The 14,554-nt window shown below is 37.3% G+C and overlaps 1 protein-coding gene across 2 annotated transcripts in view; it reads left to right on the forward strand.

Moving 5' to 3' along the window:
• arid4a (AT rich interactive domain 4A (RBP1-like)) overlaps positions 1-12,670 on the forward strand; it is a 150,143-nt gene extending 137,473 nt beyond the window's left edge. For both annotated transcript variants that reach the window (XM_048600280.1, XM_048600281.1), the window contains exons 21-25: positions 1,664-2,791; positions 5,209-5,313; positions 5,401-5,601; positions 8,917-9,063; positions 10,761-12,670. In XM_048600280.1, coding sequence (XP_048456237.1) covers positions 1,664-2,791; positions 5,209-5,313; positions 5,401-5,601; positions 8,917-9,063; positions 10,761-10,864 — 1,685 coding nt within the window. In that variant the 3' untranslated portion in view covers positions 10,865-12,670. The remainder of the gene's footprint in view (positions 1-1,663; positions 2,792-5,208; positions 5,314-5,400; positions 5,602-8,916; positions 9,064-10,760) is intronic.
• The last annotated feature ends 1,884 nt before the right edge of the window (positions 12,671-14,554 follow it).

Consider the following 14,554-nt stretch of genomic DNA (forward strand, 5'->3'; position numbering starts at 1 on the left):
AATTCTACTTCAGCCTTGATCAGTCATTGTGCCATGTCCCAAAGGGAGACAAGCTTATTCTCCTTGGTAATTTTAATGCCAAGTTTGGAGGGGTGTGGGGAGACTGTCGGGAAAGAAGTGAGGGCAAGGAATGCATTGGGAAGGTAAACAACAAGGAGTCCTCTTCCTGATGAAATGCCCCAGAGTTTGACCTGGCCATAATAGACACAACATAACATGGCACAGAGATGAAAGATTTTGTGGCAACACCTTTGCTCTGGACTTTGGAATCTGCTTGACCACATCACTATCCAAATGAGGGACCACATCACCCATGCCTTGACAGGAGTTGATGATTGCAAGACCTAACATTGCCTAATCCAATCTACTATCTCCATCAGTTTGGCCCAAAAACAGCAACAACAGCAAAAACACTGATGCAGGAAGTTCAAGCTAGAACACTGGTATCTAGCTGAAAATGTGGAACATTGTCCAGAAACATTCTGTAAGCAAAATGCAGGACAAATCTAATGCAGCCAATTACTGCCCCATTAGTCTGTTCCTGACAAGTAGTAAAGTGATGGAAGGGGTCATCAATGGTGCTTTCAAGAAGCAGAAACAAAATAATAATTTGCGTTTCCTTGTAATATGAGAAAATGTTCCCTGTGCCACACTGAAAGAGATGGTTGAGGAAAGGTAACCAAAAACATTTTTGAAGAAATGAGTTTTTTGTTCAGCATTTTAACAGAAGCCAGAGAGGGGGCAGGGTGAATTTGGAGGGTGAATACAAAAGACAAGTTCCCACTTCAGAGAATTGAGCTCATAATCTGGGTTTGTACTGAAGTATGAGGGAGTTCTATGGTCTTCTGGGACAATTGCAACTTTCAGTTATCACTTCACATTTTTCTTTATCGAACTTAATTTGTCAATTACTTGCCCATTTTGCTATTTTAGAATGTGCTTGTGTAATGTATTACAGTCCTCCTCTTCCTCCAGATTGACTATCGCCTCCGATTTGGTGTAATCTGGAAATTTAGACATTGTATTTTGAATCTGAAGTCCAGATCATTCATGTAAATTATGAACAGCAGTAGCTTGAGCATGATCCTTGTGGGACAGCACTGTGACCACCATCATCTACAATTTTGAATAGCTACTTTTTACTCCCACTGTTTGCTTTCTGTACTGAAGCAAGTTACCAATCCATTCTGCAACTTGTCCCTGACTTTGCATACTCTATTCTTATTCATTAGCTGTTGATGTATAAAGTAGACTATTTGAAAATCTAGATAAGTTACATCTGCTGCATCACTATGGTATACTCTCTTTGTCACCTCCTCAAGATTCTAATATGTTGGTTGAGCAAGATTTTGCTTTTGAACTTCATGCTCGCTATTATAATATTTCTAATTTCTAAATTTTCTTCTAGTCTTTAGTAGTGATTGCATGATATATCCTACCACTGAAGTTAAGTAGGTTCTATTATGACAGAGACATATTCCATCCCTCTGTATAAATATAGGTTTAATGTTAGCTATCTGCTCGTCCTCTAACTCTGCATCCTCCATTGTTTTCTGTATGTTCTAAGATAAGATACTAGTTGAAATGCATATAGTAATGTTGCATTTTTGTTTTCACTTCAATCTAAATATTTAATTTGGAATTAAATCATGTTTCATTATAGGGTCTACCAGTTCTTCAGATGAAAGTGAAGTAGAAACTGCAGCAGATAAGTCTGTGAAAGAGGAAGTTGTTTCCACAAAGAAATTAGATGAAGAAGAAAAACCTGAGGGGAGAAAACTCCAAGATTCTTGTCTGCAAGAACTGAGGGTACAACCATGCGAGGATGGTTTAAAAACTACACCAGTAAAACAGGAAGCAGAAAGCATAGAACAAACTGATAACGAGAAAATGATGACACAGGCTGAAGATATATGGAAAGAGATCGTTGACAAGTCTCCAAAGGGGAAAGGAAGAAGGAATAGGACACGAGATGTGTATTCAGACAATACCAAGTCTGTTCTTGCTAATCACGTAGTTGCTGAAGGTGGAGAAGACATGGAAAAATTAGAAAACTCAGAGATCAAGCAGCTATCTGGCCCTAGTGTGCCTGAAGAAACCATTCCAGCCATAGATACAAGCTTGTTAAATGAACTTACAAATGATGAGAAGAAGCTAGGAAAAAGAAAATCTCCGGAGAAGTTAACACCTGATAAAAGACTGCGGATAGAAAATGAAGACAAACTACGAACTGTAAAAGATGAAGGTATTGAGAAAATAGAGTACTTTGCAGATGAGTGTAAAGAATCTAAAACTGTTGAAAGGCTAGAACTTGAAAATGGTGAAGCTTCTTCCTTAGAGATTGCGACAGACCAATGTGTGAAACAGGAAATGGAAGCTCCCTGTTTAGAAGTCGAAGAGGATATTTCATTGAAAACCGATGAAGATATAATGCCTCCAATTGGACCAGAAGCTTTAGTTTGCCATGAAGTAGATTTAGATGACTTTGATGAAAAAGAAAAAAGTAGCAGTGAAGCTTTACATGCTGGAACTTTTGCATCCAATTCCCCTGAATCAGTTATTGCTGTTGTATCTGTAGTGCAGCAGGTTTTGCCAGTTGCTTCCCCAGCACTGCTTCATCAGGATGAGGTTCGTAGTGTAAAAAGTGAAAGTGACATCACCATTGAGGTGGACAGCGTTGCTGGTGAATCACAGGAAGGATTGTGTGAGAGTGAGTCTGCCAATGGGTTTGATGCCAGTACGAGCTCGAGCAGCAGCATTGTCGTGCAAGAAGTTGAGACCAAGGAAAAAGGTGGGTAATTACAAAAGGAACATTGTTCCAACTATGGGATGAATTCTGAAGTATTTGATCACTTGGATAGTCTGTTTCAAATTTTGTTGGGGGCACTTTTTATGTTGCCTTTCACTGGTCTCTGTGCCACACGCTGAATGTGAAATGTGTTTTTTGAGGACTCCTTTTGAGATTTACTTGAGGGCTACTTATGATTTTCTGGGACTGCATTTTCATTCTCACTAATTCATTAGGTGACGCTTTCATGTATTAACAATATCTTCTGATTTGTGATGACAAGGGGTTTTGAAGTTACATGGGAGCAGAATTAGAAAAAAATCATAAATATTCTCAGTAATGAATCATCTATTAAACTTAAAGCTGCAACACTGCGAAAATGTAAATTTCTTAGACACTACAGTATCTAAGCAATAGAGGCCAAAATTTCATGTTTCTTCTTAATTGTTCGACCTGTGTGCTAATGTTTTGTGTTTCGTGCACAAGAATACCCAGATCCCTCTGCGTGGAACTTTTCTGGATTTTTCTTCATTTAAATAATAGTCTGCCTTTTGATTCTTCCTACCAAACTGTATAACCTCACAATTTCCTACATTAAACACTATCTTGAAGTTGTTGCCCACTCACTCACTATCTACGTCTCTCTGTAGATTTCTTCTATCCTCATCACAACATGCTATCCCACCTATTTTTGTATCAACAACAAATTTGGATGCATTACAGTCTCTGACCCCTCCATTATTGTTGGTGTCCATCTCTGATATGTCTCTGATGTAACGTAGGGTGACTAGCATGTCTGGCCGTGTTGTATCTTCTTGTTGTGGTCTGTCGTGGAGGTAACAAACTTTACCTCCATGACAGATCACAACAAGGTGACATAATGTGGCCAGACACACTAGTCACCCTACCGTACATCAGAGATGACCACAAGACTACTCAGACCCCTAGGTATCAGGGTAGCCCACAAACCAACAATCATCCTGCGAAAGCTACTGACTAACGTCAAGGATCCCATACCCACAATCAATAAAACTAATGTAATTTACAAAATACCATGCAAGGACTGTGAGAAATGTTACATAGGCCAAACTGGAAGAAAACTGACAACAAGGATACATGAACACCAACTAGCCACCAAGAGACACGACCAATTCTCACTGGTCTCAGTTCACACAGACAAAGAGGGACACAAGTTTGACTGGGACAACACCTCCATTATAGCACAAGCCAAACAGATAACATGGCAGGGAATTCCTGGAGGCCTGGCATCCCAGCCAGAACTCCATCAATTAGCACATTGAACTGGCCCTGATATACAAACCACTGAAAAACAGAACCGGAAGTGATGCCAACCACCCCAGCAAACCGAGACAAAAAATAACAAGCGGGACAGAACACCGATGATTCACCGGAGGCGCAGTGACGATGTTATCGAGCAGGGTGACGAAATGTCTGCAATCAAACACACCGACTCAGCGAGCAAGTCTACAACCTTATGCACAACTCATGCTACAAATCTTCTCAAAAGCTTATCGTATGCCTTCTGGAGATCTAAATACATTACATCTGCTGAATCCGCTTTACCAATTCTGCTTGTCATTATCCTCAGAGAACTCTTAGCAAATTTGTCAAACGTGGTTATCCTTTTACAAACCACATTAATTTTGTTTGATTTCATTAAGCTTTCCTAAATGTCATGCTATTTTTTCTGTAATAATAGACTCTACTATTTTCCCAACAACAGATGTTAGGCTAACTTGCCTGTATTTTCCAGCTTTCTATCTCCCTCCCTTCCTGAATAGGGCATCACATTAACAGTTTTCCAATCCATTGGAACCCTCCTGGAATCCAACAGATTCTGGATTTTTTGATGATTGCCTCCACTGTCTCTGCGGCCACTTCCTTTCAAACCCTTGGGCAGCCAAGTGGTCAAATCATTGCCAGCTTTTATAGGTAACAATAGCACCATTAGAATGCATTCAGGAGAATAGTTTAATTGGACTGATAAACAAGACTTAAACAAAAAAACAAAAGATTAATTTTTAAAATGATTTATTTTCGTATGGCCTTCCAAGCTAGGAGAGTACAATTTGACTTTTATTGGGTATGTTAGGAATGATCCAAGTCGAATTCAGGTGAGATTTAAAATTTTGATCAAACACTTTGAATTAATTAATTAAATAATAATGCACACTTTTAGAAACAAAATCCGCTGATAGCAACTCTGAAGACCATCTGGAATTGACCTTGATTTATACCATGTCTTCAAAGTAAGATTTATAATTATCGGCATGAACATGTTGATATTTATGTAAAAATCTGTTGGGTCTTTAATAACTACAATCTCAGTTACCAATAGCACAGTTGATTTGCAGTGGCCTGGTTTATATATGCATTAATTTGTTTTTACTTTTATGTAGGTCAGAAACGAATAAGTGACAGCAGCAATGGGACACCAGCAAAGAAACAAAAGCGTAGCCACAAGCGATCAAATGTGTCCAATAAGACTGATAAAAATGGAACTGGTAGGCTCTGAAGCCAGAACTTAAAAGCAAAGTTTTGTGTTTTCTAAATAATTGAACATTTTTAATTCTGATTCTTTTTTGAAAAAGGCAATAGCAGTGACAGTGAGGATCTTGCAGTCACGGAAAACTCCAATAAATGCACTCCAGTGAAGAGCTCAAATAAGTCTCAAAAACTTGGCAGGTCTCCTTCAAGAACTTCTCCAAATAGTAAAGATGGGGAAAAGGATAAGGAGAAAGATGGAACTGATGGTGCATCTCCTAGGACATATAAATGGAGTTTTCAGCTCAGTAAGAAAACATTGTATTACTATTCAAGTTGTTATTTCAGTTGATATGAGAGGGTGAAGTGGGAATTTGAAGTAAATCTTCTTAGTTTATTGTATTTTCTTTTGGTCAATTGACGTCTCCACCAGTTAAAATGAATGGATTGCTGTTAATGTGGACCACCTGGCATTAGATGTATCTGGATTTCTTGTGCATGAGTTTTTAGGTGAGACACAAAAACCTCTGACTCAGTACTCATGTTCTTGAATCTTTTCTGCTGGCTCAGTTTTCAAGATTGCAGGAGGGTCTGAGTATCTGAGTGCATGAATCACAAAAGACTATTATGCAGGTGCAGCAAGTAGTTAGGATAGCTAATTGAATGTTATCATTTCTTGAGGAATGAAATACAAAAGTAAGGAGGTTATGCTTCCATTATATCAAGTACTGGGTAAAGCATGGGTCACTTAATTTAAAGAAGGATGTTTTGGAGCAGTTGAGAGAAGGCTTATTTGTTTAATACCGAGAAAGGACAGGATGTCTTATCAGGAAACGTCGGATAGGCTCAGCTTGTATCTGTTGGAGCTTAGAAGAATAAGAGGTGACTTGTTTGAAATATGAGATCCTATGGGTTCCTGACAAGGCTAGATGTGGAGAATATATTTCCTCTTGTGAAAATCTAGAATGAGGAGTCACTGCTTTAAACTAAGGCATTGCCCATTTGAGATAGAGGTGAGGCAAAGTTTTTTTTTCTTAGAGGGCGTTGTATCTTTGGAAGTCTACTTCCACTGTCTTTTGAGAAAGGAAGTCTCTGATGATTTTTAAGGCAGAGATAGATTCAATCTTGGTAAGCAAGGGGATGAAAGGTAATCAAGGGAGTTAGGAATGTAGGCTTAAAGTTACAATCAGATCAGCCATGATCTTTTTTGAATGATGGAGCAGGCTGAAGGGGCTGATTGGCTCATTCTTGTTCCAAACGTGAATGTTTGTCTACTTAGAATCATAGAATCCCTACAGTGTGGAAACAGATCATCCGGCTCAAGAAGTCCACACTGACTCTCTGATGAGCATCCCATCTGCGCTCTGAGGCAGCAGTGCTAACCACTGAGCCATCATGCCGCCCCTTGCTTAGTAGATTCCGACTCTTGTCACGTTGTTTTCTTTGGTGTTAGATGCTGCACTCTTCATGTTGGAGTATTGAAGGATTAAATTGTGTTTGTTAATTAAAGGGATGTCAGTAAAAAAATTTATAGTATGACTTATAACTGGACAGCTGACAGATCTAGAGATCTCTGCCTTCACAATGACCACAACTTTTATGGCAAACTTAAACAAATCTAGCGGAATATTTGATTCTAAATTATGTTAATGTATGTAAGACAATAAGTCTGAACAGTGGATGCTTGAATTAGCCAGCCTGTTAAATTGGTTTGACTTCAGTCAAATGGCAAATAGTTGGTGATAATTGACCAATAAAGTTGACTGCCCGTGATGAACATGGTCTGGACTGTCCTTGATTCGCATCTGTGATTTGCTGTGCGTTAAAAATCTGTATGTACAAATTATCATTGTTTGCTATTGCTATATTTGGAGGATAGGCATTAATTGAACAGAGGTGGGAAAGCTTTTTTTCATTGATGCTGGAATGAGATGGGCCAAATGGACATGGGTAAGAATGAGGATCATGTAAGGTTTTGACATGTAATACAGAAGGGAAGGAACAACCTTAAGTAGAGTTTCTTAATTGAAAGAAGGCTGACAGGAAGGAGAACCAAATACAGAGCTCATTGAATGACAAAGGAGATAGAGAATAGAATGAAACAGTAAAAAAAGTGTATGATGCTTGTCAGGTGAATTTTTTCAGGGAAAATGAGATTAAATATATTAAGGGGGGGAGGTGAAGAAGAAATTAAGACTCGTGGAGATAATTATGAGAATAAAATGACTGTCAATATAAAGGGGATCCCAAAAGTCACTTACCAATATGTAAATAATACACTGGTTGTGGGAAGTAGCATAGATCCTGTTAGAAGAAGCTCAAAGATCCAGAACAAGGCAGATAGATTATCAAGTACTTTGCTTTTCCTTGATAAACATTGATACAATCTGTCAAATTATTAGTGGAAGCAGAATGGTAGAGGTAATGAATATTGTGAAAATTCAGAAGCAGAAGTACTGGAATAACTGACTCTGCACAGAATGAAGAAATCACCTGGTTTTGGAAGACTTGCATCCCAGTTTGCTGAAAGGCCCTCCCCTCTTAACTTAATATTATTTAAACTCATTCACCCTGGAAGAATTCACCTGACAAGCACTTCTGTTGTTCTGAGTAACAACAATCATTGGTCCATTAGGATTTGCCAGAATCAATAATGTTCCTCTTCTCTTATGATGGCAACACCTGGCCAGTTGCAAGTGAAATTTTTTTTGGGAGGTGTGTATAGTAACTTGAAGGTTGTTGTACTGGCAAGGTGCTGTATGTTTGTAATTTTGAAAAAAATGCTTCAGAGATGCAGCTTTACATACGATGCTGATGCTTGAAATTAACCTACCTCGTAACCGATGCCAAAAGAAAAAACATTGATTTTTTTGTGTTCTGAACAATCTGGCAAGTTCTGACCATTTTTCTTTTTATAAATGCGATTTGTTAATGGAAGTCATGTGACCCATTCCTCCAGTATTCCTACAGTTTATTCGGACCATGGAAATTGAACAATAATTGTGTTGTTGTTGTTCTTCCATATCTTTCATTGGTCAGTTAGAACAATGTACCTGTACCTCATGTTAGTTGTTTGCAACATTCACAAGTCTAGTAGATCTCCTGCAATGATTACTGACTAGTTTGAGTAAATCTTTTAGTTCTTCACAGATGCTGTGTGACCTACTGATTTTTTTTTTGTAGCACTTTTTTTTAGATGCAGCACCTGTGATAGTTTGGTTTTTGCTCATTAGCCTAATGAAAGGATTCATCTATTCATCCCTATTCAATGTATTACAATCTGTCTCAAATTCACTCACATAGTCTTAATTTCTGTGTCCAATGGTGTACTTATATTACAATTGTGAAATGAATTAGTTTTGAAACTAAAAATGAATAATTTTACATTTATCCCTGTGTTAATAAACACAGAACTGACCCAGCGTAATGGGTGCAATTTCGCATGGATAAAGAAAGGCATCAAACATTGGCCATTAAGTTTTTTTCCTGGAGATGGAATTGAAAATTTTATGTTAATAAAGAACAATGAATAATATACAATTGAAATCCATGCCTGTTTATTGCCATGTATTTGGGAACTTTTTTTTAAAATGTGCAGATTTAATTCCATTTCTTTTCAACAGCTGACCTTAACAACCTGACAACTGCTGAACGAATAGCTTTCCTACAAGATAAATTACAGGAGATCAGAAAATATTACATGTCTTTGAAATCTGAAGTAGCATCCATAGACAGGAGGAGAAAAAGGTTAAAAAAGAAAGAGAGAGAAGGTAACATCCTATATAATTCATGACTTGTAGAGTGGCAAAATTAATACTTGTGTTTTTTTTCCCTACAATCAAACATGAGCAGGTCATTGGATCACTCAATCAGCTTAGCAAATATCTGTGCACTCTTCGGGGTAAATCATTTCCCGTAAAAATCTCAGTTTTAACATTTCAATATGCCCAGCATCTGGAGTCTGTTGGAGTAAAGCATTCCAGATTTTCCACGAGTTCTGTGATAGTGTTTTCTTGTTTTTGGTCCAGTTCTGATTTTAAAATTGTGCTTCCTTGTTCGTTTTTCTATATCAGAGAGAATGAATTCCCTGTATCCAAACCACTGAATATTTTGCCATTTTAAAAAATCAATAATGTTGCGTCTTAATTTTCTAACCTCTATTGTCATTTAAACAAGGTTTATGCAACTTTGAGATAAAATCTAACCATTTTAAATGAGTTTAATTTCGCTGAATATTTGCGAAAACCACTTCCAAGGCCAGCATATCCTTTCGAGTGAGGTATCAAAACTTAACAAAGTGTACGAGATGGGATCACATCAAAGCTCTCCCTGTTAGAAGTATCACTTCCTTCCTTTTATATTCCAGCTCCTTTTGAGATTAAGGCCAACATTGCAAGTGTGTTTTTTGCTACTTTTTGTACCTGTGCACTAATTATTAATAGCTTGAACACCTCCAAAGTTCCTGATCTTCCACTCTAAAGAAAATATTCTGATTTATCTCTCTGTCTGTCCTTTACCTTGGACTGAAATTCCATCTGATGTAATTTTGCCTACTTATTTCATCCATAATGTTCCTTTATAACTCCCTTCTTGCAACTGTACAGCATACTATCACACCAAATTTTAGTGCCCTCTGTAAATTTGGATATGCGATCCTCGGCTCCTTCAACCAAATCATTAGTGTTTATGTTGAAATGTTGAGCTTGTACAGATCCCTGCACAGTTCCATTTATTGCAGTTCACGAATCATAATGTTCTCTTTATTCCTGGTAACCTTCTCCTATATCCCGAACAAAGACCAACCCATGTAAAAATATTTCTAAGTATTACAAAGAGAGATTTAATTGAAAGACAAAATAATCTTAAACAGTTCGTTTCTGTTTTTCTTCAAAGTGATTGGATACCATTGTGTTTCTCAATTGAGATCCAGACATTTTTGTAAAGATTTATATTGACTGTAGAGTAATTGTGATTGAAATTGATAAACATAGTATTCAACATGAAATTAGCCAAAATAGCATCAGTCATTGAGTGTTTCTATTCAGTAATTCTTTACAGTGATAATTTTTGTAATGTGGTTAGCTCTTTAAATAAAAAATTTCTTACTCATTTATTCACTTTTTAATGTTTTCTTACCCAAGATGACAGACTCCCCAGATTCCAACTCTTCTTTCTGTCAAACCAGCCAAACAAAACTTGGTGACTTGCCAGGTTTTAAGATGAATTTCTCCCACCCTTGTTTGTGGGAAGCATCTGATTTTCCGTTGACTTGTCTCTTGATGACATAGTTGGAATTGGGCATATATTTCTGGGATTGGCATGCTGAAAATTCAATGAACCGAATGATCTATTGTAAGCTTTGAGATCTTAGGACCTTTCACAATGTTATTATATACAGCATTGATTATGTAATATTTTATACAGATCTATTTATACAGATGCTAATTCATTATCTTTTATCCTATAGTTATATCTGCAGCTCCAGGCACATCCTCTGCTTCTTCAGAAACCGGAATGAGTCCGACTTCTTCCTCACCAGCCCAGAATAGTGTGGCAGTAGAGTGCAGGTGATGAAGCACCCCTCCAAACTTCACTATCTTTTTTCCACAGCAGCTGCTGCCATGACACAAGTGCTAAAAGCCTTGGAACGTTAGCATAGGAAGCACTCAGCTGATTGGACTTGTGCATTACCGGTGGAATTCAAGAAAATGATTCCTACTCCACCTGGTTAACTTCCAGTGCCTCTAGCACTGCAAGTTTCAGAGTTGAATGTAATTTGGAGATGTGACTTACTTCACTGATGACTACTGTCCACTCTATTACATGACAAAGCACTTTGTGGAAACCTCTCAGTGAATTAATAAAATGAATGTGATCATTTTTTTCGGAAGACATGCAGAACAATATTGCGCCAGAAGAAAGCTTTGTTGGTAATGGAACGGTTAATGCAAAATACGAGCCCAGTCAGCTCAGTTCATATGTTGGGTTAGTTCCAATTCAGTCTTAGTTGTGGGAGCATTAGCTATGTTGAACTGCCAAAGTACACAGTGAGCAGAGTGCCCTATTTTGTGTAATTTGGGAAATGGGACAAAATAGATTGTTACAGGAAATTTAGTGTATTGAAAACTGAAACTAATGAAAAATGTCTTCCGCTATTTTGCTGTTGGATTTTGAGCACACAAGTTATGCAAATGAGATTTCTTATTTAAATTTTGTACTGTTTACAGTCATTGGAGAAGCTGGTTTTCAGTAGACTAATTTCTGTAGCAAGACTATTTTGTCTCTTTTTATATGTAATTGCAGAGTTTTTATTTTATTACGAAAAAGTTTCAAATATATCACAGCAATGAAGTTATTTAACAAAAATTTCTAGACCTGAGAATTTTGTGTAAAATAAAAAAATTGTATTATCTTGCAACTTGTTAAGTATATTTATTCAGACAAGGCAATGGACATAATACTTGTATTTTTTATGTATTTTTAAAACAAGAAAGAAAGATATTTTCAGACTTGGTTCAGTTTTCCAGGTTTGTTGGCTCAAATTTACAAGATGTTACAAACCTTGAATCACGATTTCAATCATTTCAAAAGCAGGGTCGCCTGTCCTGAATTACGTATCCTGTGGGGTTCAGTTGTCTAGCTTTATGGTCACACTGCCTAATGGTAAAAAAGTTTATTTTTTGCCCTGTAAAACAAAGCTGGTCCAACCTTTGAAACTATGCCAAATTCTCTACAATCCAACATTGTACAACTAAAACCGCATAGCACAACAACAAAACTACGAGGAATTATGGTTACCATTAGGTGGCTGTGTAAAATGTTCAGTTCATTGGGTACAGCCATGGGGTGACTCCATTGCATACTTTGTATATATTTCAACTCTTCCAGAACCATGTATTTAAAGGATACAGTTTGCACATATATTGTGTACAGATGTGATTATTTTATCAATTTTTATCCATACTTGTACTGTACATTGTAAGGAGTTGGTGTCCCTTCCCAATGTTTAATATACTGTAGAGTAATAGTGTGAATGCTCTAGAATGTTTGTATATTATGATACTGTGGTTCAGAACAGCAGTGGGCCTGAGGTGGATTGTAATAGTATTCCATAGAACTGCTAACAAATCAATGTCCATTCTTTTTATGTTTTGAGTTTTTTTTTATATTTCTTGACAGCGTGAAATTGTAGTAGTTATTACAAAGGATTTTTTTCTTCCATACTTGTAATGGAAGAGAATAATTTGACAATGGCTTAACTTTCTAAAAGCAAAGCAAACTTTTTTTTCTCTCTTCCACTTGCAAAGCTGGTGTATTGTAATGTGAGAATAAAATAGAGCTCAGTACAGAGTTTAATAAAGGCCAAGTTTTAAGAAACATGCTTTCAATTTTTTTGTCACATTTCGTGACATCTGCATAATGCACCTTTCCCAATCTTGACAGAGTGATATGTCCATTAATTGAGTACACCCCTTCATGGTGGACATGAAACAAGAAACCTGCTACTTTGGAAAATTGGATGGTGATAATATGAATTTATGAAAACTAATATTCAGTTCAATCCTTATGGAAATAATGTGGCTTAACTAATCGTTGTATCATTTGACTTCCTTGAAAAGAAAATGATATCATTTATATGTCATATACCTACAAGGAAAAGCACATATTCCAGCAGATACATAAATAATTTGTTTTCTATTTACTTCTTAACAATATTACATTAACAATGTACACAACAGACAAAATATGAAGAATTTAAACCATCAACATGCTGAAACTCTTGCACATATTTCCTTAGAGTTTGAGGTATAATAACATGTTCTGATACTAATACATTACCCCCTTTGTATTTCTTGATCTATGCAGCCTTAAACAGGCACATTATACTCTCCTTCTACAAAGTTTCACCTGTTTTGTCCAGCTGTATATTTTGGTTCCATTATTTTATTACAAATCTTTTTTGGTTCCATTATTACTTTTCCAATTGTTACCAAACTAACTCCAGCAGTGGCTTCTCTTTTTCCAACTCCGCCATTCATTTCCTGAGCCTCTCGAATATTTGCTCTGCATCCTCAACTATATGATGTTTGCCAAAATCAAAGCTTGCATGGGGTCAGAATCCATATTTTTATATTGCTTTGCTGTTCATCTGTATTCTTTGAATTGCGAGGGGAGGCAAAAGCCTTCGTCTTTGACCCCCTGGGAACTACTCTGCACTTTTGCCACTGACCATCCCGTGCCACTGTTTTAGGCTGAATCAGACAGCTCACAACCTTAGTTCTTGTCACCATCTCCCCCTAAAAGACAAGGCTTTACCAGTTTATTTTATTGCATACAAACTTTGTTTGGATGTCCATTTTCCTTAAATGCTGTGTTCTTTAATACTAAATAGACTATATAGTTGTAAGTAGATATATAAATTAACAAAAAAGAATAAATACAGTTGCGCAAATTCCAGACTTAGTCACAGAATTGTTATGATGTAGGTGGAGCCCATTTGGCTTATCTTGCCTCTTCAAACAAAATTGCATGCTATTTCTATCCAACATCCTCTTGAATGCCTGAATTGAACCTGCCTCTACCCTAATTACATGCTGTGTGAAATGGTTTTTTCATACGTCACCCTTGCTTCTTTTGCATATCACTGTAAGGTAACTACAAACACACGAGGGAGAAGCTGGCCAGACTGATTGGAAGGGGAGATGATGGAGCAACAAGGACAGGGGTTTTTCAGCATAATTCTGGAGGCACAGCAGAAATTCATCCCAAGGAAGAAGAAACATACGAAGTAGAGGATGAGGCAACCATGCCTAACAAGGGAAGTCATGGTCAGCATAAAAACAAAACAAAAACAACAATGTGGTGAAAGTCATTGGGAAGCTTTAAAAACCAGCAGAGGAGAACTGAGAAAAGCAGTTAGGGGTTCAGGGAGAAGATGAAACATGAGGGTAAGTTAGTTAGGAATACAAAAGGATATTGCAAGAGTTTTCACATGTACAAAAGGTAAGAGAACGGCAACATTGGACTGTTGTAAAAGGAGGCTGGAGAAGAAGCAATGGGGAACCAATAAATGGCAGAGGAACTGAACATGTACTTGAGTTTTAATGTTGGAAGACACAAGTTGCATACTAGAACTTTGAGAGACAGGTGGCAGAGGTGAGTGTAATGGCAATTACTGCGGAGAAGGTGCTGGGGAAGCTGAAAGACCTGAAGATGGGTAACTGACCAGACTGGATGGACTACACCCCAGCGTTCCAAAGG

The sequence above is a fragment of the Rhincodon typus genome, chromosome 8, assembly GCF_021869965.1.
Source record: "Rhincodon typus isolate 14 chromosome 8, sRhiTyp1.1, whole genome shotgun sequence".
Lineage (NCBI taxonomy): Eukaryota > Metazoa > Chordata > Chondrichthyes > Orectolobiformes > Rhincodontidae > Rhincodon > Rhincodon typus.